We start from the raw sequence: 23275 nt of genomic DNA, 5'->3' as shown, positions 1-23275 counted from the left end.
GGAATGCGGCGCGCCGAAGTTCCTGACAAATAGATGGAAACGTCGACTTCCAGCGTGCCCGCCCGTCAAAGCGCGCACACACACGCCACACATCACATCAAACAGCGACGGCTGATTTACGCACGTTTGAGAGCTTTTTATAACCGTCCGGTCACAGTTAAAAGAGCCTTTTTATCAGCTCATTCGTCTTGATTTTATGACTGGAGAGAGCCCTTTTTTTCAACGGAATTTCTTGGCTTGCGCGCACACGTGGTGCAATACGCAATGATGGACAGTCCACAGGGAAGATGCTTTTGACTAGGCAACATACAGTTTGGGATTTTGTTTTGTGACGTCTTAGTTCAATGACGACAGAGGTCAATGTTTGCAGAAGTGAGGCACCACGGTACTTGTGCTGAAAATGATGACAAATCGCAAGTTGCCTCAACCTACACTGTCGATCTGCAAGGAATGACGGGCTACGTTCTGGCAAGGGCGTACAACTGCTGCAGACGCATCCCGCCGCGGACTCCACTTAAAAAAAATAAAAAAATCCACGTCGAACCATTTGTCAGAAAAAGAGTCACTTCATTTTGTTCTTCACGCTCCCTTGTCAGCCGGCGTGCCGAATACAGACGAGCAGAGTTTGCGGTACGGGCCAGCGTTACCACGGAAAGAAACGGCAGCGTAGAAATGTGACTGGAGCCAAACAAGAGCGTGACGGATCAATCAGCACGTTATGAGTCTCACGCTATTCTGGTTTCATAAATGGGTAGCTGAATACATCTGGGCATCCACACGTGAACACGAGTACTGTTTGGCTTTGCTGAACAAAATCCTGCCACCTCGGGAACATTGACATACGAAACTAGCTTGGATGATAACGTAGCGGCGGTTTTAATTCCAGCTCTGGCCTTCCTGTGTGGAGTTTGCATGTTCTCCATGTGCCTGCGTGGGTTTTCTGCGGGTACTCCGATTCCCTCCCACATTCCAAAAACATGCATGGCAGGCTGATTGATCACTCTAAATTGTCCCTCGGTGTGAGCGTGAGCGCGGATGGTTGTTTGTCTGTGTGTGCCCTGCGATTGGCTGGCAACCGGTTCAGGGTGTCCCCTGCCTACTGCCTGAAGACAGCTGGGATAGCCCCCGCAACCCTTGTGAGCATAAAGCGGATCAGAAAATGGATGGATGGATGTGTATGTATTGTATTTTATATATATATATATATATTTTTTCATTCATTCATTCATTTTCTGAACCGCTTGATCCTCACAAGGGTCACGGGGGGTGCAGGAGCCTATCCCAGCTGTCTTTGGGCAGTAGGCGGGGGACACCCTGAACTGTTTGCCAGCCAATCGCAGGGCACACAGAGACCAACAAGACATCCGCGCTCACACTCACACCGAGGGACAATTTAGAGTGTTCAATCAGCCTGCCATGCATGTTTTTGGAATGTGGGAGGAAACCAGAGTACCCGGAGAAAACCCACGCAGGCCTGGGGAGAACATGCAAACTCCACACAGGGAGGCCGGAGCTGGAATTGAACCAGGTACCTCTGCACTGTGAGATCGACGCGCTAACCACTGGAGTACCGGGCCGCCCATATATATATATATATATATATATATATATATATACACACACACACACACACACACACACACACACACACACACACACACACACACACAAACTCCTTCCTGATTCAACTCGGGAATACCTTTCTCCCCGCCTCATTGTTGTGCAGGTTCATCAGGCGCCGTGGGGTCTTCTTAATCTCGCGGGCGTCGACGAACCGGCGGGAGAACTCGATGCCGTACTTGATGTCGGCCGAGCAGCCGCCCCACTTCCAGCCCTCCTCTTGATTGTAGTAGCCCTGCTTCTCCCGGTCGCAGCCGCACTGGCTCAGGTTGCCCTGGCTGCACGCCGCCGTGATGGCGTGGGCCACGCCCGCTGCCGTGATGGCGTAGGTGAACGCCGCTTCCCGGCTGCCTGCAAAATGGGGAAAGAGAAGGTTGGGAAGTCTGAGGAGGTGGCCGATGCAAAAAAAAAAAAAAAAAAAAGACTTTTGACACCTATGGACAATTTGACCGCAGGATCCTTTTCTTCCGCGAGCCACATCCAGAAAAATCAAAGGACTCTAAGCGCCACTTTGTATGTCTTGGAGGGTGACCGAGAAATTGACGTAACGTCTTGTGGCGGCCGGAGCATATTCTTAGGCGCCCCATAGTGGCAGAAATGTGTACTCCAATCCTCCATCTGATCATCACTGCTGACAGCTTGCCAGTTGGCTGCTGTCAAACTGGAATTTCCCATTGCGGGCCTAATAAAGAGTGATTATTTTGTCGTGTACTCTGCACATTGTCTCTATGGGGTGACTAAATGATTGCTGTCATTTCGGAACAAATAAGTCGAGGCTTACATCTTGGTCAGATAAGAAATGCCCTGCCCTGTTGCCTACTGCACCTTTGTAGGAATGCGGTCCCATTTCTGACCACAAAGCATTCCGGGACCCGCTTTTGGGAGTGCAGTGTTGGAATTTTTGTGCGGTGAGTGCTGGTCTAGGTGCTGTCCAAAGTGCTGAATTCCTCAACGGTTGCACCTTGTGTGCAGCAACCCGAAGCGCAAACGACCGCCATGTTTGAGTCCGGCTGCCTCCGCCGACAACAAAGCAGGTGCTTTGGCATCTCCTTTGATTTGTTTTGAAGATTCTTGCATCCCTGCCAGCTTTTGACCTTGTGAGGCAACCGGACATTGGCGTGATCTCACAATTACATGTTGCCAAGCTTCAAGATGATGCAATGAGTGGGCCATCGGTGTGAGAGAAGCGACGAGATGCCGATGGCAGACACCATGAAGTGGAGAAGCCTGGACAAAAACCGATGGCACCGTTTTTTCTTTTTTTGCAGGTTTTGAGGTCATGACTGCGATCAATGATTTTTTTATTTGTAACTTTCAATGAGACTCTTGCAACTTTCAACAGGCATTCTGGCCCACTCTTCATGTGAAAAACCGCTCCACTTGTCTCAGGTTTGAAGGGGGCTGTCTCCAGAAGGCATGTTTCAGCTCCTTTTACAAATGCTCAGAAGGATTTAGATCAATCCTGTGGCACGTGACCAAGCTTTCTGATGCTGGGCAACACATTTCTCTCCAGAATACCTTGAGAGTCTCGAGATTTCATTGTAGACCGTAAGGATTCAAGACACCATGTGCCGGATGTAGCAAAGCAGCCCCAGAACATAACAGAGCCTCCTCCGTATTTCATAGTCAGCACACTGTTCTGTTCTCGGTATGCTTCATTTTTGCGTCTGAACATAGAGCGGGTGTGAATTTGCAAAAAGTTCCCATTTTGTCTCGTCTGTCTATAGGACGTTCTCCCAGAAGCTGGGCTCAAATAACTATGGATGATGTTATCTGACACTGATGTACTTTATATGCGGTGTTCATCTTTACTTTCTTTGGAGGCTTTTCCAGGTTCTTTTTCTTGTTATTTCTGTTTTAATTTAATATCAATTTTCCTTCTGCAGCCACTCCAAGAAATTTTGGAATAATATGTGCAACTGTGGTCACGGCATCATCGAGCTGCTTGGAGACGGCGCTATGGCCTTAACCTGTAACGTACTTGTACATTATTTGCTGTCTAATCTCCTGAGATTAACTCCCTCCATTGCTTCCTGTGGTTCATGTTAAGCGTGTGATACACACCATGTCACCAAACTGCACAGTGGCTACTTGTCACCCTTTAAATAGGCCGACCGACTGCGTACTGGTTTGAGGACAACTGTGATGCTAATTAGAGGACACACCTTGGTTGAACATTATTTTCAAATTTTTCGAGGGGTCCCATTATTTTTGGTTAGGCCTGTTTCATGAGAGAGAGACAAGGTGGAGTAGTGAACACAAAGGCTGAGGCTGAGATATCCCAGAGTCCTCAGCTACTCCCCTCACGGCCACAAAGGCCTCTTGTCTAAAAAGGCCTCTTCAAGTCAAAAACAGACTGAGGGCTATGACGGCACCAGCCTCCCTTCAATCCTTCATTCACTCGAGCGGCTCAGAGCAGCAGAAACAATGCGGAGCGCAAAGCGTTTCTTTGGATGTATGTTGTGTAATACACTCACTTGCAAATATTTGGCTCTCCTGAGTTGGAGCCCATTTGCTCATAGAAGCCCATCAAGTCATGTCGGCTACCATGGCAACGCAGACCGGAGGAAGTTCACTTGCTCACTGCGCAGCTGTTTTCCATGTAATTTCCTTCTCATTCACCTCTTGTTGTATTCTCATAGGCATTTTTTTTTAAACTGTCAAAAAGATATTTTCGCCACCCCCCCAATTAAAAAAAAAAAAATCAGCCACCCCGTAGTTTCCTATCCTGTGGGATTAATAGCGAAGCCGCGGGCATGCCCGGTCGGGGATTGACGCACAACCTCGAGCCGCCACACTCGTCTCGTGGTGAGACGCGCCAGTCAACAGAGTCCATAGGACTCAACACATGTACAGTATTTCACACCAAAGACAAGACACTTTGAATAGTCGTATCCTGTGGCGTCCCACTTAGAACAACTCAACATATCAACATGCAGGCATTCATGTCTAAACCGCTGGCAAGTGAAAATCTCCAAAATTGGGCCCCAAGTGTCAAGATTTGGAGTGACCCGTATTATTTTCCTGCGTTGACGGACGGTCCCATTGAGTCATCAAAGACCAAGTCCATCCGTAATTTAGGAGGCTACTTCCTCATTCACAAAAATGAAGGCGAGTACAACGACTGAAATCTGGGGTCAGCAGACGGTTGGCAATCCACTTAGTGATTTATGGAAAATGAGGTGGGATGTTCAATATAAATAACCGTCTTAATTACCATTTTGACTCGAGGGTCGGGGGCGTCACATCATAACTCAAACTGATTTTCTTTGAAGTGAAAAAAAAAATCATAAATTAGCTCGCAGGCTACTTCCTATTTAATAGTGGCTGATGTGAGACAGACAAGACACTATACCGTTGCGGTCTGGGGGCAAAGAGATTGTTTCCATCGTGATGCATACACATTCTTCAAAAAAAAAAACAGAAAAAAAACTGAACTCTGAATGTGTTTTCTGTATTCTTGTTAATGAGTAGATGACTCTCTGGTTCCAAAAGACGGACGGACCCTACCATGTGCATTCGGGGTGGAGGGATAAGGGGGGTGGGGGGGTGATGACTCAATTCGTGATGACTCACAAAGAGTACCCTGGAGCACAGACCTCCGCCATGGTTGATCAGTCGTAAAAAGCGATGTGCGCTCATTTATATTTTAAAAGGCCATTTCCTGAATCAAAGAAAAATTGCATTCTTGATTCTTCCTGGTTCGATTGTGACTCAATGTGTGAAAATTGCAACGCAATGTACTTGCCTTCCATGTATTCATTTTTTTTGGGGGGTTGACTTCCCCATATTTACACCCATCCATCTATTTTCAACACTGAATAGGGTTCCAGAGGACTGAAGGGAACCTATCCCAGCTGACTTTGGACGGAAAGCGGAAGACACCCTTAATTGGTCGCCTGTCAGTCGCAGGGGACTTAAAGAGACAAACAACCCCTCATACCCGCATCCACGCTGATCACACGCTGCCCGCACACAGAACGTATCACTACACCATCAGCAACTTCGACAGTTTTTTTTTTTTTAACTGGAATTTTTTTGTTGTTGTTTCATTGTGATAACAGCGTGTGGGAGGGGCATTTCAAGGCTCTTTCCATTTTTAGTTTGATGCCATGATTTACATTTACATGATTTACATTACGTTTACCACATGCAAATTTTGGGTGTTCAAATGTTGACACCATGTTTAAAAAGCGGGCCGCAATCAGTTTCGGTGTTTGGCACGTTTAAATTCACACGCAGAGGGTGTGCAGGGCCAGGCACTACACGGGATTATTTGTATACAGGCAATGAAAAAAGTCCTTTTTCAAAAATATGTCCCCCGAGACACCGCTTGAAAACGGACGATTTGTCATTTGTCATTCCTGGGGTGCCACCTCATCAATCACGAAACAAATCGGAGTTGTTCCGCCCAAATCGATGCAGTTGTGGAAGACCTCAATCCCGAGTTCAGAATTTGCTGCATTCACCGCCAAACACAAGGGTGGGGTGATGAAAAATCCAACCGCAACACACTGTTTTGAAACAGCCTATCCCGCGCTGAAGTGCGTGCGAGTGTACTCGCCGTGCCCTTAGAGGAGGAAGGGCCTTCTTTTGGCGAGGAAGCCACCGCGGAGAAAAAGGCACCCGTCTTAACTCTCAAGAGGCTGGCCCCAGTGTCCTGAAAGCCCTCCAGGAGGAACCACCCTGGGGTTGCCTCGCTTGCTGCCAATGGAAATTTGGAGTGACCAGAAAAACCTCAGTGAACTTGGAAACGAGCGAGAGGGAAGAATGGCGGAATATTAAAACAGATGTCTGATGGAGTGTAGAGGCAAGTGTCTGTTACGCAAAGCAAATAAGGGGGTGGGGGGCGGGAGGGATTGTGTTTGAAAGCAGTCTTAGCAAAGACAGGTGATGGTCATGGGGTTGCAAAATTCTGAGTATTTACAAAGTTGGAAATTTCCATCGATCACGAGATGGCAATTTGCAAATTAAGAACAAAATAGGAAGTACAAAGAGTTTCAGCAAAACTATTATTTTGTTCTTGTAATTGAATGTTATCCTCTGTAATCCTGCGTTTTACACCTACTGAAAGCGCCGTCTGTAGGTTCATTTTAAAATGCACATCTTTGGGGATCTCCCCGGGCCTGCGTGGGTTTTCGGCACGGCGGGTTAATGGACCATCTGCCTCCTCGGGAACATTGACATAAGACGAGAAACTAGCTTGGATGATAACGTAGCGGCGGTTTTAATTCCAGCTTCGGCCTTCCTGTGTGAAGTTTGCATGTTATCCATGTGCCAGCGTGGGTTTTCTCTGGGTACTCCGGTTTCCTCCCAAATTCCAAAAACATGTATGGCAGGCTGATTGAACACGCCAAATTCTCCCTAGGTTTGTGCGCGGATGGTTGTTCGTCTCTGTGTGCCCTGCGATTGGCTGGCAAACAGTTCAGGGTGTACCCCGCCTACTGCCCGAAGGCAGCTGGGAGAGGCTCCAGCCTCCTGTGGGGAGAAGCGAATCCAGAAAATGAATGAATGGATGGTTAAAAAAAGTGCCATGTATGTGCGCAAGGAAAGCGATCTATTTTGCCAGCCAACAGTAGTCAAACATCAGGATGCCAGGTTAAAACTCACATCCGAGTGTAAGTGACTAACTCGGATGGGAGCCTCCATATGTACTGACCACAGCACTTTGGACACCTGCCTGCCTATGCGGCGATGCCCGTGACGTCAGTGGCGGGGGGAGGAGAGGGGACGCAAAAAGATGTCGCGGCTCGCCACTGGAGCTCCAGTCTGGCTTTTTTGGAGCAGGAGGCGGGCACGCCGCTGGGACAAATTTCTCATGACACGGCACGGCAAGATTTACGAGCGTCGACACTTGTGTCGGCGGGTGGAAGCGGCGGGGCCAGCTGACCTCAGTCGGCCTCGCTGTCCTCGTCCGCCTGCAGGGCACGGTCAAGTCAGGGCTGCTGACAAAAGGGGGAACGGAGAGGCACGAAGTGCAAGAGGAATGAACTCCATGGTGCTGTTTTGCCAGCTGAAGCTAGCAGAGGTGGCAAAAGTACTCATACCTTACACCTACAAATGTGGAGAGACTTGTGTCACAGAAGACTCTGTTCATAGTAGAAGCAGTGATTTCATTTTGGAAAAGCGTCCAGACTCTGAGATGCATTCAATTTAAAAAAAGGAAAATTTATGTTTTGCTGTCAAATGGATCAAGGATATCAAGCTACATTTCCCCATTGAAATAACCACCAACATTGTTTATGTTACTTGCTTTTCGTAAAGAAAAGGAGTCCGGTATTATATGAAAAATAATGACTCATAATAAAAGAGGCCATGACATCACAACGCAAGTTGGGCTTCATTGAAGCTGTCGAATCTTTTCCAATATTCCTGGTAATTGAGCTGTTAAGTTCCACCGTAACATGGTTTCCAGTTGCCTTCACTCCTTGAATTCCCTCCTCCTCTGCCTCTGCTAGCCTAGCCTAGCTGCTAGCGGACAGAGGTGGTAGCTGGTAGCCGCTCCTTTTGAGCTGAGCAGCACAACTTTGGTGAAAACAGCCATCCATGGGCGACTGACCCGGGGAAACATCGCCTTATATCCGTTCAATGACTCATTTGACGTGGCGGGCTCCTGAGTGGAGCCCCCCCACGCGCAAGTACTCATACTGAAATGCTAGCTACACCACGACCGTACCTAGCAGAGTCTCTCAATTCATTTCTATGGCCTTTGATCATAGACAATAGACACGAAAACCAGTCTCATGAGCATTTTATAATTGTCCGCCAGTCAAGTACCACTTTATCAAAATACACTCACCCATTCCACATCCACGACTTCATTCCGTACCTCTGGGCAGTGTAATGAGTTGCCATATTTGAGCTGCAGCAAAAAAAAATCTGCCTTTATAAAGATAATAAAGCTCAGTTTGAATTGAGTGGCGCAGTCGCAGGGGCAGACATGTAACAAAGTGTTCATTATTGCGGCCGTAGGCTGTGCTGAATGTTTCTAACATTTTGCCCCTTTCCATCAAGTCGCCAAAACATCCACATATCTAGCAAAAGGTGAAAAGGCATGAAATGTCGCAAGGAAAAAGAAGGAGAATGAAGATTTGGTTAGACTGCAGCACTGTGCAAAGACACACACACACACACACACACACACAGACACACACACTAACAGCAGAGCCCAACAGTGCTGCTGAATGGCCTCCCCGCCTGTTGATGGAGCCGTGAAGGGGAAAGCTTTTTAAAGGCCATCCCGGACATGCACTCACGACCTCAACACACACACACACACACACACACACACACACACACACACACACACACACACACACACACACACACACACACACACACACACACACACACACACACACACACACACACACACACACACACACACACACACACACACAAAGACACACAGCAATGAACTGGGAGTTGCGGCTCAGAAAGCACATGCAGAGCAAACAAATGGCGCTGCAGTGAACAAAGGGAAAAGTGTCACCTGCTGGCCGCCGGGCGTCTCTACACATGAGCTGACAAAACATGAAGCATGATGGCCAACATCGGGCTAGAAAATGTCCTACGTCACGTTCAACAAGTATTGGGCCACCATTGGCTTTGTCGTTTGAATGATGGTTTTCACGGGGATTCGGGATCCAACTGTTGCCATCCTGCACACTTGGGACTTGATCTGAAAGAACAGGGCAACGTATGGCACAGCAAAGCCCGACGCAATTCTAAAGTAAAAACTTGCTCGGAACACCTCAAAACGTTCATGATATATGGTGGCATGAGGCTGGAAACCATTCTTTGGCGAGAAGCAGAGAAAGCCCTGGACTAGTCACTCGTCGTTCACACACATATTGACATCAACACACATTTATCTTTTTTTTCTGTAGTGCTTGTCCTCATTTGGAAAGATGGAATGGCAGCTAGAATTGAACATAAGTTATTTATTTGTTGGCAAGAAACCCAAAAGCGAAACAAGAGAATTTGAGTTCCTGACTTGCTTTGACTTTTTCTCGGCCGGTTTGTTCATTGAAATGAAAATGACAATACTGCGTGCATGTTCGGTTAATCACACAATATATTGTCCTTAGCTTTGAATGTGAGTGTGAATAGTTATTTAACTAGATAGGATCTATTTTCATATTTCGCGCTTGGTGTTGGACCGAGGGCATTTTCTTTGACGCGCCCCAGGCGCACTTGACAATTTGGGGAAAAAAAATTCACTAGACTTTGGACCGGCGTGGAGCGGGTCTAAGTTGTGGCGCATGTGGTGGAAAGCGATTTGGGCGGATTTGATCAAGGTGCAGGCAGACATATTCTGAGCTCCGGAGACATGTGTGGTGGATGTCGTCAAATATTATTCGAAAATATGATGACACTGAACTCTCTAAATCATTGTAGAAATCAATTCACTGAATACATTATCATCATCTTTATTATAGATGCTTTAAAAAAAAAAAGCCCCCAGGGCTTGGCAGGCATGCTGTCTTCACACACAGACACAATAGATCGGGGGGGGGGGGTCTCCCAGTGCCCACTTCAAAGGGGTGATCTGTGATCACCCTGCTCAACTTTAGATCATGCACACATGGAGATCTGCATGCAGTTCCTCATTAACGTATTTTGCTTGCATAGACTCTGTCCCTGCTTTGTGCATGTCAAAAACTGCACGGCACTCCAGCGCTGAGTTTAAAGGTTATGAAACCAGCCGCTTGGCTGGGAAGCAAGCCAGCTGTTTTCACTCCCACAGCGGCGCAAACGCCCCTAATTGCGCTCATAGAAGGTGCACAGGGCCCTATGGGGACGTAAATCACGCGGTACTCGAGCTTCTCTCACATTCAAAAACATACACGTTAGGGTCAATGAAGACTAAATTGGTGTGAAGACGCAATGATTTGCACGCCATGGCTTTGTGGAGTGTGAGGAAAATGACAACTACAATTTCAGTATGACAGCCCTGATTTCGAGTCTTTTTTCCTAAAAGAGCAAATCTAACTCTCCAGAATAAAGCCCCTATTTTTCGACCAAGAAACTTCCCGCCGAAAAGCAGCCTACAATGTATTGGAAATGCCAATTTTCAAAAATCAACATCGTCGACTTTAGTTTCCACATTTTACATTAGAATAAACAGTCCCGATGTGGCCGTGCCAGCGCTGACACTGTGTCTCCACGTCTGAGAGGCCTCGGTCGAAAAAAAAAAGGGGGACGGCAGGAAAGTCGAAGGAAAACCCCTCGTTTCGATGCTGCGCTACTGTTTTCCGTTGCCCGGACTCTGTACGGTTGCTATGAACGTATCGTACGCTCCCAGCAAATTACAGACAACGTTTGCGGTCCGTGAGGTTTGCAGCGTGAATTATTAGCTCAGCCTTGTTGCTGGTACAATAAAAATAATATTGTTTTACCAGAAACATCCGCCGTCCCACGTTGTGCTTGTGGCGACGTGACACGCTCATGGCCCGGCGACACACACCGCAGGCACCTACACGCTAGACCGACGGAATAGCGCTGAAGCTAAAACAATTCTCCCCAACGCATCGGTGAGAAGTGAGCCACCTCCCAGGCAGAGAAGATTGAGTTGGCAGTCGGCATCTGCTCAATACCCCCCCGAGGTGCACGCGGAGCTGCCCGACTTGTTTAAACAGGCACAGAAAACTCCAATCCTTCGGTTTTTATCCTAGTAATGAGCCTGAAGCGCGGCCTCACCTATACATCTACAAATGTGCCGGAGATATTCCAGTAATTACAACCGCCCTGCAGAAATGACACTATAGAAGATGGAACATACACTCTTCAGGATTTTGTAAGGATTTGTGAACCGCTACACTAACACTGACTTTGGGGGGGGGGGGGTAAACAGTGAAGACGATTTCAAGTCGTGAATACTTTCAGCACTCAGTCACATGGGTGATTGTCAATGGAGCACTGCCAGCCAGCTGCACTGCGCTATCAATACCCTGTTTTGTGACATGGAAGACAATTTCGAGTCACCGATGACACACGCTGGACGGTGTAATTGTCAATGGGGAAAGGAGGGGGAACTGATCCCATATCGGCCACACTTTGTCTAAGTCTGTTATGTGAACCACGATGCGAACCATTGACCTGTTTTTAAAGTAAAGATTGAAGACTAACTTGCGTTGAGAATACTTTAGATACCTGGAATGTGCCGTGAACTGTTCAGCAGTCAATCCCAACGGTGTAAGCAGCACAGAGGAAACGACAGCACGCCAGCTGCAATAAATTCCATGATGTGAATCACCACACTAGTAAATACATATTTTGTGAAGGTGATTTTACACATCAGTGAAGCTTAGATACATGGACTCGGCAAAGGTTTGCTCAACAGTCAATCATTCATCCCATGCCAGAAGTATTTTAAGTCTGTGAACCACTACACGACCGCGGCCTAATTTGTAAATATTGATGACAAAAATTTAGCATCGTCAACGAGTCTTGGATACCTGGACTACCCTTTGAACTGTGAGCCGTTTCCACAGGTTGTGAAAAAGGCAATCTATCCCATACCATCAGTATTTAAGTCTACAATGCGAGCCACCACACCGCTATAGTCCACTATGTAAATTTTTAGGATTAAAATTCAATCATCAATGAGACTTGGATAAGTGGACCGAACCCTGGACTGTCTGCCCTTACCACATATTGGGACTGGGGCGATGCATGGGGAAACAACCCCATACCAGCTTCATGAATCCCTGCTACTTGAACCACTACGCTACAAATGATTAATTTTGTAAATACGGAAGGTGACTTCAGCCTTGTGTGACGGGAAAATACATGTGTATGGAGTGTTGAAGGAAGCTGCACCTTTGACCAAAAAAAACCTGTCCCAACACAGATTCGAACCCAGAACCTTCTTGGTGTAAGGCAACTCAACGACCACCCTGCGCAGTCCATCACCTCCGTGGTCCAGTAGCCGTGTGATTGTTGGCACATCTAAATGTCCCGCGTGTAGAGAATACAGTGATTGTGCGGAACAAAGCGTGCTGCGAGATTACAGTTGATCCTCTCGCATCCTGCTTCCTTCAGCGTCTAGCGGCGATGGCAGACACAGACGGACGCAGATCCCACCGATAACGCAGCGCCGCGGGGTACGGGACGGCGGGATGACGGGGGGGAGGGGGGGGGGGGTGATGGGTGGGTCGTTCCGCAGAGCAACCCCAAGGGGGCCGCGTCAGCAGACCGAGGAGCGAAACTCCCGACTCACCCGCGCACTTTGAGAGCGAGCGAATGAATGAATGAATGAATGAACAACGACAGCAAACGTGTGGAGGCAGGGGAAGGCGAGGGAGGTCCCCGCCCTAGATACGGGCGCACGTCGCGCGATGCGGGAGATGACCTTTGGCCAGCCCACACAGCGGATAACAAAGACGAGGCATCCCGCTCCGCTATCTGACGCGGTGAAAGGAAAGACTGCGCACACAAGCGGTGGTGTTTTCTCTGGCCCGCACGCCGAGGACGGTCAGACAGGATCGCGGGCGACCACATGATGATGGGCTGAAAAACGGGCCTGCGTCCACCGCCGCCGCCGCCGCCGCCGCTGCTCTTCCACCTCTGCACAATGCACGCATCATTACCACATGTTCAGCCGCACGCTATCAGACAACTGAGTCGGCAACGGTTCTCACAGCGCGGCGCTGGAATACGAAGCCGACCCGTGAATCATGCATCATAAATGTGCTTGGAAAAGGGCAGACAGAAGCTGAACAGCAAGTGGGGCCTTCAGTGCGCGGCGTTAAAAATGTTGACCAGTTCTGATAAGGCGGACGCTGTCTCCGCTCTTTTTTTTTTTTTTTTAAATCCTCTTCATATCCTGAAAACGGTAGGAATGTCTCAGCAGACCAAACTTTAAGCTCCTCCCCTGACTGTCTCAGTCCCCAGACGTAAACCCCATAGAAAACCTGTCGCTTGAGCTAACGATTAGCATGCAGAGGAGAGCACAGAGTACTTGTTTGGTCCCTTGTTTTTAATTATTGTTGTCTTCTTGTTGTCTACGTGGATTTGTAACGGTGGTGTACAAACCCACCCCCCGGGGCCAGATCCGGCCCACCACGTCACTTTCTGCGGCCCGCAATAGCAAATCATGTGTCAATTTTCATGATCCTTGCTGGATTCTATCCCAACATTTCAAATTGTCACATGTGCTAAATAACAATGCTTAAACATCCATTCAGAAAGTGCCGGAGCCTATCCCAGCTGCCTTCGGGCAGTAGGCGGGGGACACCCTGAACCGTTTGCCAGCGGAATCGCAGGGCACACAGAGACGAACAACCATCTGTGCTCACACTCACATCTAGGGACAATTTAGAGTGTTCAATCAGCCTGCCATGCATGTTTTTGGAATGTGAGAGGAAACCGGAGTACCCGGAGAAAACCCACCCAGGCACAGGGAGAACATCCACACAGAAAGGCCGGAGCCGGGGTCGAACCCACAACCTCTGCACTCTGAGGTCGACGCGCTTACCACTTGCCCGGCGGGCCGCCGTCTTTTAAACAACAATTTCAAATCAATAAATAAGAATAATTACCCTTGATTCCTGATTTCAAAAGTCGTAACGCATCAACGTGTTGTGCAAATGTAATAATCAGAGAGAGGATGTCACATGTTTTTGGTTTCCCCGTCATAACGACCCTCTGAGGGAAACCAAAAATGAATTTCACACCCCTGTCTTCGAGTACTTATTATTTTATATGATCTCTTATGTGGCTGTTTATTATCGTCACTCCCGTTATTGTCTTGAGTATTCTTTTTACCACATCCAAAAGATGTACAAATTAAGAAAACAAGGAGACACGCTGGAATTGAAATAAATCGAGACTTCCCACTCTCCCTTCGGAGGCCGCAAAACTGCTGTTCGCTGCTCCATGTCAATTTTGCTTGTCCGTTATTGATTTTTAAATGATCGTTATTCTTGTGATTTTTAATAGTCCCCCCCCCCCCGATGTTCAAATAAAAATTCATTGTTCATTGACACTCATCATCCATTGGTGACTTGACAAGTGTTCTTCAAGATCCCGATTTTGGTACGTTCCTCACATGCTGTCGGTCGACTTTCCGGCTGTCCCAATACTTTTGTCCCTGCGGTGCACACATCGAACAGACTCCCACGACAACGTCCACTTCAATTCCATCTCCCCGGTGTGTGTTTTCGACAGTGTCAACCCGTCTAACTCAACACTTCAACTCTCATTTCCTTTTCCTTTGTCAGGCCGAGGAAATAAAGCGTGAACGGAACATAGCCGTCATCGAAAAATACATTTCACGTCCCGTTGCCAGGTCATTATTAGCTTTTGCTCGGACCGCACTTGTCATACATGCGAGGGTATGATTTCAACACAAACGGCCATGAGGCGATTCCGAGAAGAGGGCGGGCGCTCCCATAATGCGTTTAAAATGTGCGAGCATTGTGTCGCGGCTCGCGACCACAACTCGCAATTAATGGCTACTCCCAAAACAATAGTACGGCAATTACCGGGGGGATCGTAATTGCATGCCTTTCATTCAGCGTGACGAGGGATTTTTTTTTTCTTTTTCTTTCATTCACTGCATGTCAGCACTCGGGCCTTATTCCCATCATAAGAGGCGAGGCAAATAACAAGCTAGCACGTTAGCAGTCACTTTTGCACTGATGGTCCTCCTCCTGTCTCAGTCTATCTGCGCTGACCTTTCCCCTCCACTGCCCCCCGCCCCCCCCCACCTCAGTCTCCAGGAGCTCTTTCCACACAAGTGCTTTTCAATGAAGGCGCTGACGTAAACATCCTTTATCTGACTGGATGCACTTTTTTTTCCTTTTTTTTTTGTCGGGGCCCTTGGCAGGTGGATTCGCCCGCTGGCTTGCGGATGGCGGAGGTGGATGAAAGACAAGGGGGCTGCCGAGGAGGCGCTAGTTGCTACAATCGTGGGAGGATGGGGAAAATACAGATATGAACACGCCCGTTATTGTCCGGCCATTCTCCCGTTTGGGCGCCTACATTCCACTCCCGTTGTATTTGTTTTGGCTCGTGATTCTAATGCTAAATTTACAGGCAAATGTGCCTGTAAAGTCGCACGAAACTTCATGCATGGCTGCACGCTTGACCTCGGTTCAGACGAGCATCAGGTGGATGGTTTCCGTTTTTACATTTTACAGCGATGATCTTCTTTTTGCACAACTAGGAGGTCAACGGTCGTCCCAGCAATGGGTTGTGCTGCATTTTAGAGGATCCACTGCAGGACATTGAGCTGCAGAATAGATTTGAAATTTCTGCGACTGGTCTATAAATTACGGAATGGTTTGTGTCTTGAATACGTGAAAAAAAAATGCTGTTAGAATACAAACACAATCGGGCTCTGAGATCTGCCTCCTCGGGTCAGTTAGTGGAGCCCAGAGTTCAAAGTAAACACGGTGAAGCAGCATTTCGTTGTGATGCTGCACACAAATGGAAGAAGCTGCCAACAGAACTAGAGGTTAATCCCAATTGTAAATCCTTTTCAATCCACTTTTTTTATTTTTTTTACTGATACCTTTGTTTAAGGTCCTCTAAAGAAATTTTTTATCATTTTTCCCCCTTTTTAGTCATTTTAGAAACCTACAATTATTTCTTTACTTTTCAATGGCTTTTAACGTTTTCTATTAACACGTCTAAATGGTGTCAATGTACGTTCCGATACTTTTTATAAGATACTTTTGTTTTATCTCTCCCTATCAATAAACATATTTCTAATTATTTTGTGGATTTTAAGATCATGTGAACCCACAAAACACCCAACTGCCATCCCTCGGCAAAGCGAGCTAACCTGCGCAAGTGTAATGGCAGCCATTGCTTTCTTCGCTGACAGCAACATCAAACTCGTGTAATAGCTCACTGCCGGCACAACAACACAAAGCCCTTTCAAGCTGGGCGAAGCCCGAGTGAGGCCGGTGACAAACTGGCTGGAAAGTCAAACAACAGGGTAACCGGAGCGCTGCGTTTTTATGACGCCGGTCTTTGATGCGGAGTGTAGCCGCTGAAAGGTGTCCATTTTCAAGCTCCAGTCCCCGACATCAAGTGCGCTGCTGTTTGAAAGAGTGCAAATAGGTCAAAAAGGGTCCTTTTAAGATCCGTTTTAAAAGGGCCACAACTTGAGTGCCGAACCGCTCGACTGTTGAATAAATGCAACAGGATTGCTTTTTGAACAACGGGTGAGGCCAAATACTGCCCACCCGCTGCTTCGACAAAACAAATACCGCGTGGAGCGCAGTCAGATGACTTTTGTGTAGTACGGCGATTCAGACAATATTTCCCGCGAGGCTCCGCCCGCCATGAGAGATGATCAGCGGGGCCGCAGGAAATGATCCGCTTCCACTTTATCGATGAGAAAATTAATTGACAGTGCTGTGCCTGTGATATGACAAATGTTTCACCATATGAGCCCTGGTTCGGCTGACCTTTTTTTTGGGGGGGGTGGGTGGGGGTTGTTTGTTTTTTGCTTTGACTTGCGACACAAACTCTGTATGGTGATTCACACCAAGCAGTATTTTTGGCAAATACTGAGCAGTTCTTCAAAAAAAGAGGCTTTGGGCATTCTGGGGTTTTTTTTGGCCACTCTCAAACAACTAAACATAAAACCATGAGAATGACAATTTGTGCATTTAAAGCAGCAAGGTAGCTTAGTCTTTCAGCCCACGAATGTAATGCTGAGACAAATTAGCGTGTCTGTTGGGGTGCCATAAACCTCAGAATATCTAACAATAATCAGCCATGTATTCTTTATCCTCTGCAAAGGGAACATGACTTTCGGCTTTTCCCTTTCATGGATCGCCACAGCGAAGTCACTCGCATGGTTTGTGTGGCACAGTTTTTAATCCGCATGCCCTTCCCTGACGCCGAATCACAATTCCACGAGACTGAAAATTAAGTTGGTGTCAGTTGAGAGCCCTGCCAGTGTGCCATTGCAATAATTTGAAAGCGTAATAATGTTGACATTTAACGGCAAGGCAAATGCGCTCAAGGTCATTCTAGCACCCTGCAACTTGTTTTTAGGTGACTCAAAATCACTCATGACTCAATGCACAACGCCAATATGGCACCTTCGGGCTCAAGATGAGAAGCTAAACTGACTGCCATAGAGGAAACAAGAGACGTGCCCGAGCTGGAGGTTTCAAGTCTCCCTCCCGCTTGAAGCTGTCGTCGTGCGCCGTGTCACATGCAGCGTAACAAAGGAGCCCAAAATGTTGGCAAAATCCGCGCAAGCGTTGGGACACTCAAACCTGGGTGACAAAAGGCTTGCTCAGGCTCTGAAAGTCAATCGCCTGCGTTGAATATACGGCAGAACATCAACACCGATCGGGTTTCCGAGCGCTAATAACATGCGCGCCATCAGAGCGCAAACCGGCGGTGATATTCAGCTCCTCACTCGCTGTTCCCAAACTAAGACGGGATCACGTTGCGGGGGGAAAGGTTTAGTGTTCATCATTGGAGGGATTTGAGTTTATAACTTAAATGGGAGCAGAACAGCTTTTCCCTTGCATTTAATTATGATGATGATGATGATGATGATGATGATGATGGTTTTGGGATGGAATTGGAACATTTTTTTTTGTGTGTGTATTCCATGATTTCATATGCACTGCTAAAGAATTCCATAACATAGTCCACTTGGCCAATTTGAAGTAACACGACAAATACTGGAAAAATAGCACAGGCAAAGATGTTGATGGCAGGTGTTTAAAGTAGGCGAGTTTTGTTTTTGGGGTTTTTTTTTTTTTTTTCCACGGCGTCTAGAACTGACAAGGGAATTCTTCGCTCCCGTCTGTGGTCTCCCATGGCGACCGACCGAGCGGGTAGCTGAAAAAAAAGGACTGCCAAAAGTGAATGCGCAGCCTTCCTGTCTACTGCACCGGAGAGCTTCATCTCTCGTTGGATGAGACCAAAATACCTCATCAACAACTCTAAACACACATATATACACCCGTCAAGTCATGTCACATCATTCAGCACGATTGGGGATTCTTCATTGACTCAAGGCTCATTTATGCAACCAGCGCCTCGGAAAATAAGGCTGAAAATGGCACTGTACTGGTACTTCCATGCATCCAATGACAACAACGAATCCCTTCAACATATTTGCGCGCACAAAGGTTTTTTTGAAAACATAACAGAATACAGTATGGGGTGTAGTATCTGTGTCTCTACAAGGCTGGCGAGACAGTGTGGAAGCTCGTCGAGTTTGTGTGTGAGTTTCCAAGTGTGATCTGTGGCCCACAACAGCTCCTTCAATAAACGGCTGAAAAGTACATCAGCAACTATGGCATTGCAATGAGTAAATATTGTCAAAAAAGCGTTCAATAAACGGCTGAAAAGTACATCAGCAACTATGGCATTGCAATGAGTAAATATTGTCAAAAAACGATTGCTTCAAAATATGTGCGCTATAGCTAACGATATAGAGGGAGAACGATGAACCGTGCATCGCAGTACCTGTTCATATTTTTCTGATTAGGAAGGCAAAATCGGAGGCAGCAGAGCACTCAGCGATAGCCTACCAGGCCGTAACATACCTATAGTGAGTTCTTCTTCATTGCGCTCTACTATGTGGCACATACAGATACTTTACGGTCAGCACAACATTTTGGGACCAAACGGGATATTTTCATTTAAGGGTGTACGCGCTTTTGTTGCCTCCTAACCGTGCCGACCTGACATTTTTTCAAAAACATGAGCACACATTTAGCTTACCAATCAGCGGGCTCCTCGAAAACGATAGACAGCCAAGCGCAAGTGGACTTCGCAACCCAATGCAAACGAGCAGGAAGACAAAGCTGATTTTAAACCCTACTTAGCTGCTTTCTCCTAGCAACATGAAAACTACTACTACTCTACTGTACTTCAGAAGCCTACAAAGTAGAAAAAAAAATTGCCGGTCTGGTTTGCTAGGCTGACCCAGGAAGTGAATGACAGGAAGCAGGAAGTGAAAATAGGTAAAAGGAGCAAGAGGTGTCACACCTGTGGTGGGAAAAAATAAAAAAATCTCCAAGAGATGACTTGGAGGCAAGAAAAACCAGAAGCATGAAAAGTGGGAAATAATAAGATTCATATGATGGATATTTAATTGACTCAAGACGCTCTTCTAGGAAGCACCTTTGATGTCATTGTTCTTTCCTTGGACACGCTGCTGGTTCTGTTTGGGTGGATTTGAAGCAACAAAACCAGCTAAGTGATCACACGCACACGCAAACAAACACAGCCACAACTTTGAGCTACTTATTTTTGCTGGTCGGCGGCCATTTTGACCCTCGCATCCTTCTGTACAAACAACCCGTTGACCTCAACTTTACGACTCTCAACCAATCCAACATAGACTTTACTCCGCAACTACTTAAACTGTAATCTTCTTGTAGAACAAGCCATGTTGAGTGATTCTTGAAGTATTGTGTTGATATAAAATTGCAGTGTGCTGGGGTTTTTTTTGGTGTTTTTTTTTTTAATCTGCTGAGCCTTCTTTTTTACTCTGAAAGGAAGTTTTTTTTCATTTTGTGTCTCATTCGGACTGACCTGAGGCCATTAACATTTTACAGGTTAGGTTTTACAACTTTTTACCATTTTTCTAGAGTGCTGACTATTTTTTTCTGTTCCCGAGGGCTTTGAGAAGCTTCGCAAAACAGGATCCATTCATGACGAACCACGCAAATCTTCTCGTGCAAGCGTAGGCGCAAAGACAGGGAAAGTTTATCCGGACGGCTGCACTCGTACTAAAAAAAATCTACAAAATCTTGATTCGGTGACTGCGTTGGACAATGATGAAAGTTTACTTGAACCGTAATCTAAACGTGAATGAAGGGGAATTTACAAGCATGAACTAAAAATTTCTATAGGTGAAGGTTATTTTTTATCCTGGAATTTAAATGATATATTTTTTTACATCGAATCTAATTCCAGGTATAAAAAAAAAAAAGAGTAAATTTCTTGCAAGAGCCAAGTGCAAGTTTTGAGTTACAAGAATCACATGACCTTTTTTACAGAAGTTCGAGGGAATAAAGTAATCTTTAATAATCCCACAAAGTACCAAGAACTAAACACTTTCGGGTGAAACCGCGGCCACACTTACGCATCGCAAATATCAATCAACACAGACGCAGCAGAGGCATCAGAAGGATAGAAAGCCCCCCCCTCCCCCGCCCCCGCCAAACATTTTTGCTCAAATCATCATGCATTGATGGAAATGATGAGAATTTGGGAGTCGTGTCGAACACTCGCAGGAGCGCTACCGAAACAAAAAGCAGCACATTCACAACAAAGGCAAAGTGATTTGAAACAGAACCACTGGCCTACATGCGCAACCCGGCCGCAACATAACGGCCACAAAGTGACATGACAGAAACTGTAAAACAAAAACAATGCACACAAGCGTGGGGGTTTTTTTTTTCATAAACGTCTGCTTCACATCTTTTTTTTTTCTGCACTCGTGAAGAAGCATAGCAACCACGCAATTAAAAACAGATGTGTCCGACTCGTTGGCTTCGAATGCCACCATTAGCTGTCCTCTGTGCCGCAATATCATTTTTCAAATGTAGATTTTCGGCGGGCTTTGCCACGGCGTTGTAGCGAGGCGAAATGCAGCATTTGCTGCTTTGGAGTTTTGGACCGTGCGGTGTGTGTGTGCAGCTTGGGTTTGACCTCTGAAGAGCCACATTTTCATACACCGCAGAAGGGACTGGTAACACCAGTTTCATGCGCTTTAAAGCGAGACAATAGGATGGCTCTAGACAAGTTGGAAAATCGGAACTTTCAATCGTATCACCAGAGGATCGCAAGCGCCGAGCTCAAAGCTAATGCGGTCATACGATTGTCCAGTCCAAAGTTGACATACTGTACACCCGTTTTGTGAGACAAACACAGATGTGTCGCGGAAAACAAAACAAAACACTTGAACCGTCAATATAGGTCCTTTGTTGGTCCATCGGTATGTTCGCAGAACACTTGGCGGATGGTGATGACACTTGCACCACGGCAAAAATTCGAATCGTCTGTCGTATTGTTACGGTCGCAGACTACTTTCCGGTTCCGATGTCTCCCTCCTCCAACGCGCCGGAATCAAACGATCAGGATCGTTATCTGGTTTCTCGGGGCTTGCTGATGAGCGGCACGTTTGAATCGAGTGTCTTGGAGGAGGGCGACATCTAAAACACGCTGGACGGGGACCCTCGTGGAGCGGAGTTGGACACCCCTGCGCGAAGACATTTGGAATAGACAGACGGGACTTCCATCTGCAGTCAAGGTTGAGGAAATGTTAGGATTGAGATTTAAATGCATGTCTGTCGAGATAACCCGAAGCAAAAATATTGTGGCCAAATCTGCACGCTAACTTTCGTAGCCGGTCGCAAACGTTCATTTCAAGTCAGCGCTGGGAAATGCGATATCGAACTTCAGTATCGTCTTCTGTCGCAGCTACACTCCTTGAGCACAATTGGAATATCTTTCCTCTCTTTTTTTTTTTTTTAACGATCCACCATATTTGCGTTTGCCTGCCCATTTTGAGGGAGATTACTTCCTGGTTCCGAATTTGACCAGAGATAGCATAGCTCGGACACGGGACTCTACCATTTACATACCATAGTTGATAGTACATACCATAATTGTAGCTGGCATTCCATTTGTTTGGGTTAGGCTACTTCCTGGTGTCTGTAGAATGATGTAAGACAATTCGAACAGAAAGACAGGACACTATCATTTTACATTTTGGGTGAAGGGGAAATGGTTCCATCATGATTCATATGACAAAGGCGGGAAGGCATTCCTTTTAATGACGTAGCAGCATATTTGTCGACAATATTTATTTTGTTTAGGCAGCTTTCTGGTTCATGGAGAATACACCGGAACTGTAGGACTCTACCATTTACATTCTTGGATAATGGGAACACGTTCATGAGGACTAAAACGGCAATGTGATTGATGTCATGGAAAAAAAACATGCGTATTTGTCCAACCAATTTGAGTCCGGCTATTTCCTGGATTCATGTAGAATGATGTCGGGCGGCCTGAATAGACAAGACGGGACCGTACCATAAAACAACGTGGGACGTTTCACACAGTCACACTCTACAATTCACATTCTGGGGGATGGGGAAACACTTCCATTGAGACTCAAACGGCAACAAGAGAAAATATTATCCATCAAAAGTAGAAAACCGACCCCATATTTGTCTGTCTATGTACTTTCCTACAAAGTTCCAACTAAGAGCGATTCATATTCAGCATATGAACGCTAACCAGCAAGCTAGCTAGCTAGAATAGACATAATAGTTTCCAGACTTGACAGAAGACACTCAAATTGCAAACAATGCCGTATCATTGAGCAAAGCTCCCAACAGAAGCCCCGTAAAAACAAAAACAGTCGCCGCCGTTTGCAAAAGAAGCCAGACTCACCTACACGCAGCTCCTGACCGAAGACCGTCCTCTCCCCCAGCGCCGAACAGTTCCAGCGTCCGTAGCGGAACTGATATTGACACTCATTGATGCCCATCTGGGCGCCCTCGCCCACAACAATGATGGCGTCCGGGCGGCTCTGGCAGATAGCCCGCTGACGAGGTGCCAGCCCGGGAATCTTGTTGCAGATGATGTTGGCGCCCAGAGCCACCACGGAGGACAGGGCCCTGCCAAAAGGGAGAGACAGAGAGAA

The 23275-nt window shown here is 46.8% G+C and overlaps 1 protein-coding gene across 2 annotated transcripts in view; it reads right to left on the bottom strand.

The window, feature by feature from the left end:
* The window catches only part of wnt7bb (wingless-type MMTV integration site family, member 7Bb), a 36340-nt gene that overhangs the window by 2964 nt on the left and 10101 nt on the right, over positions 1 to 23275 (bottom strand). For both annotated transcript variants that reach the window (XM_086109333.1, XM_086109332.1), the window contains exons 2-3: positions 23023 to 23249; positions 1700 to 1971 (exon numbers count right to left, since the gene is read on the bottom strand). In XM_086109333.1, coding sequence (XP_085965459.1) covers positions 1700 to 1971; positions 23023 to 23249 — 499 coding nt within the window. The remainder of the gene's footprint in view (positions 1 to 1699; positions 1972 to 23022; positions 23250 to 23275) is intronic.

Source organism: Hippocampus guttulatus, chromosome 4 (genome assembly GCF_054856545.1).
Source record: "Hippocampus guttulatus isolate MCC_2025c chromosome 4, RoL_Hgut_1.0, whole genome shotgun sequence".
Lineage (NCBI taxonomy): Eukaryota > Metazoa > Chordata > Actinopteri > Syngnathiformes > Syngnathidae > Hippocampus > Hippocampus guttulatus.
This window is presented reverse-complemented; position numbering and strand designations above follow the sequence as displayed.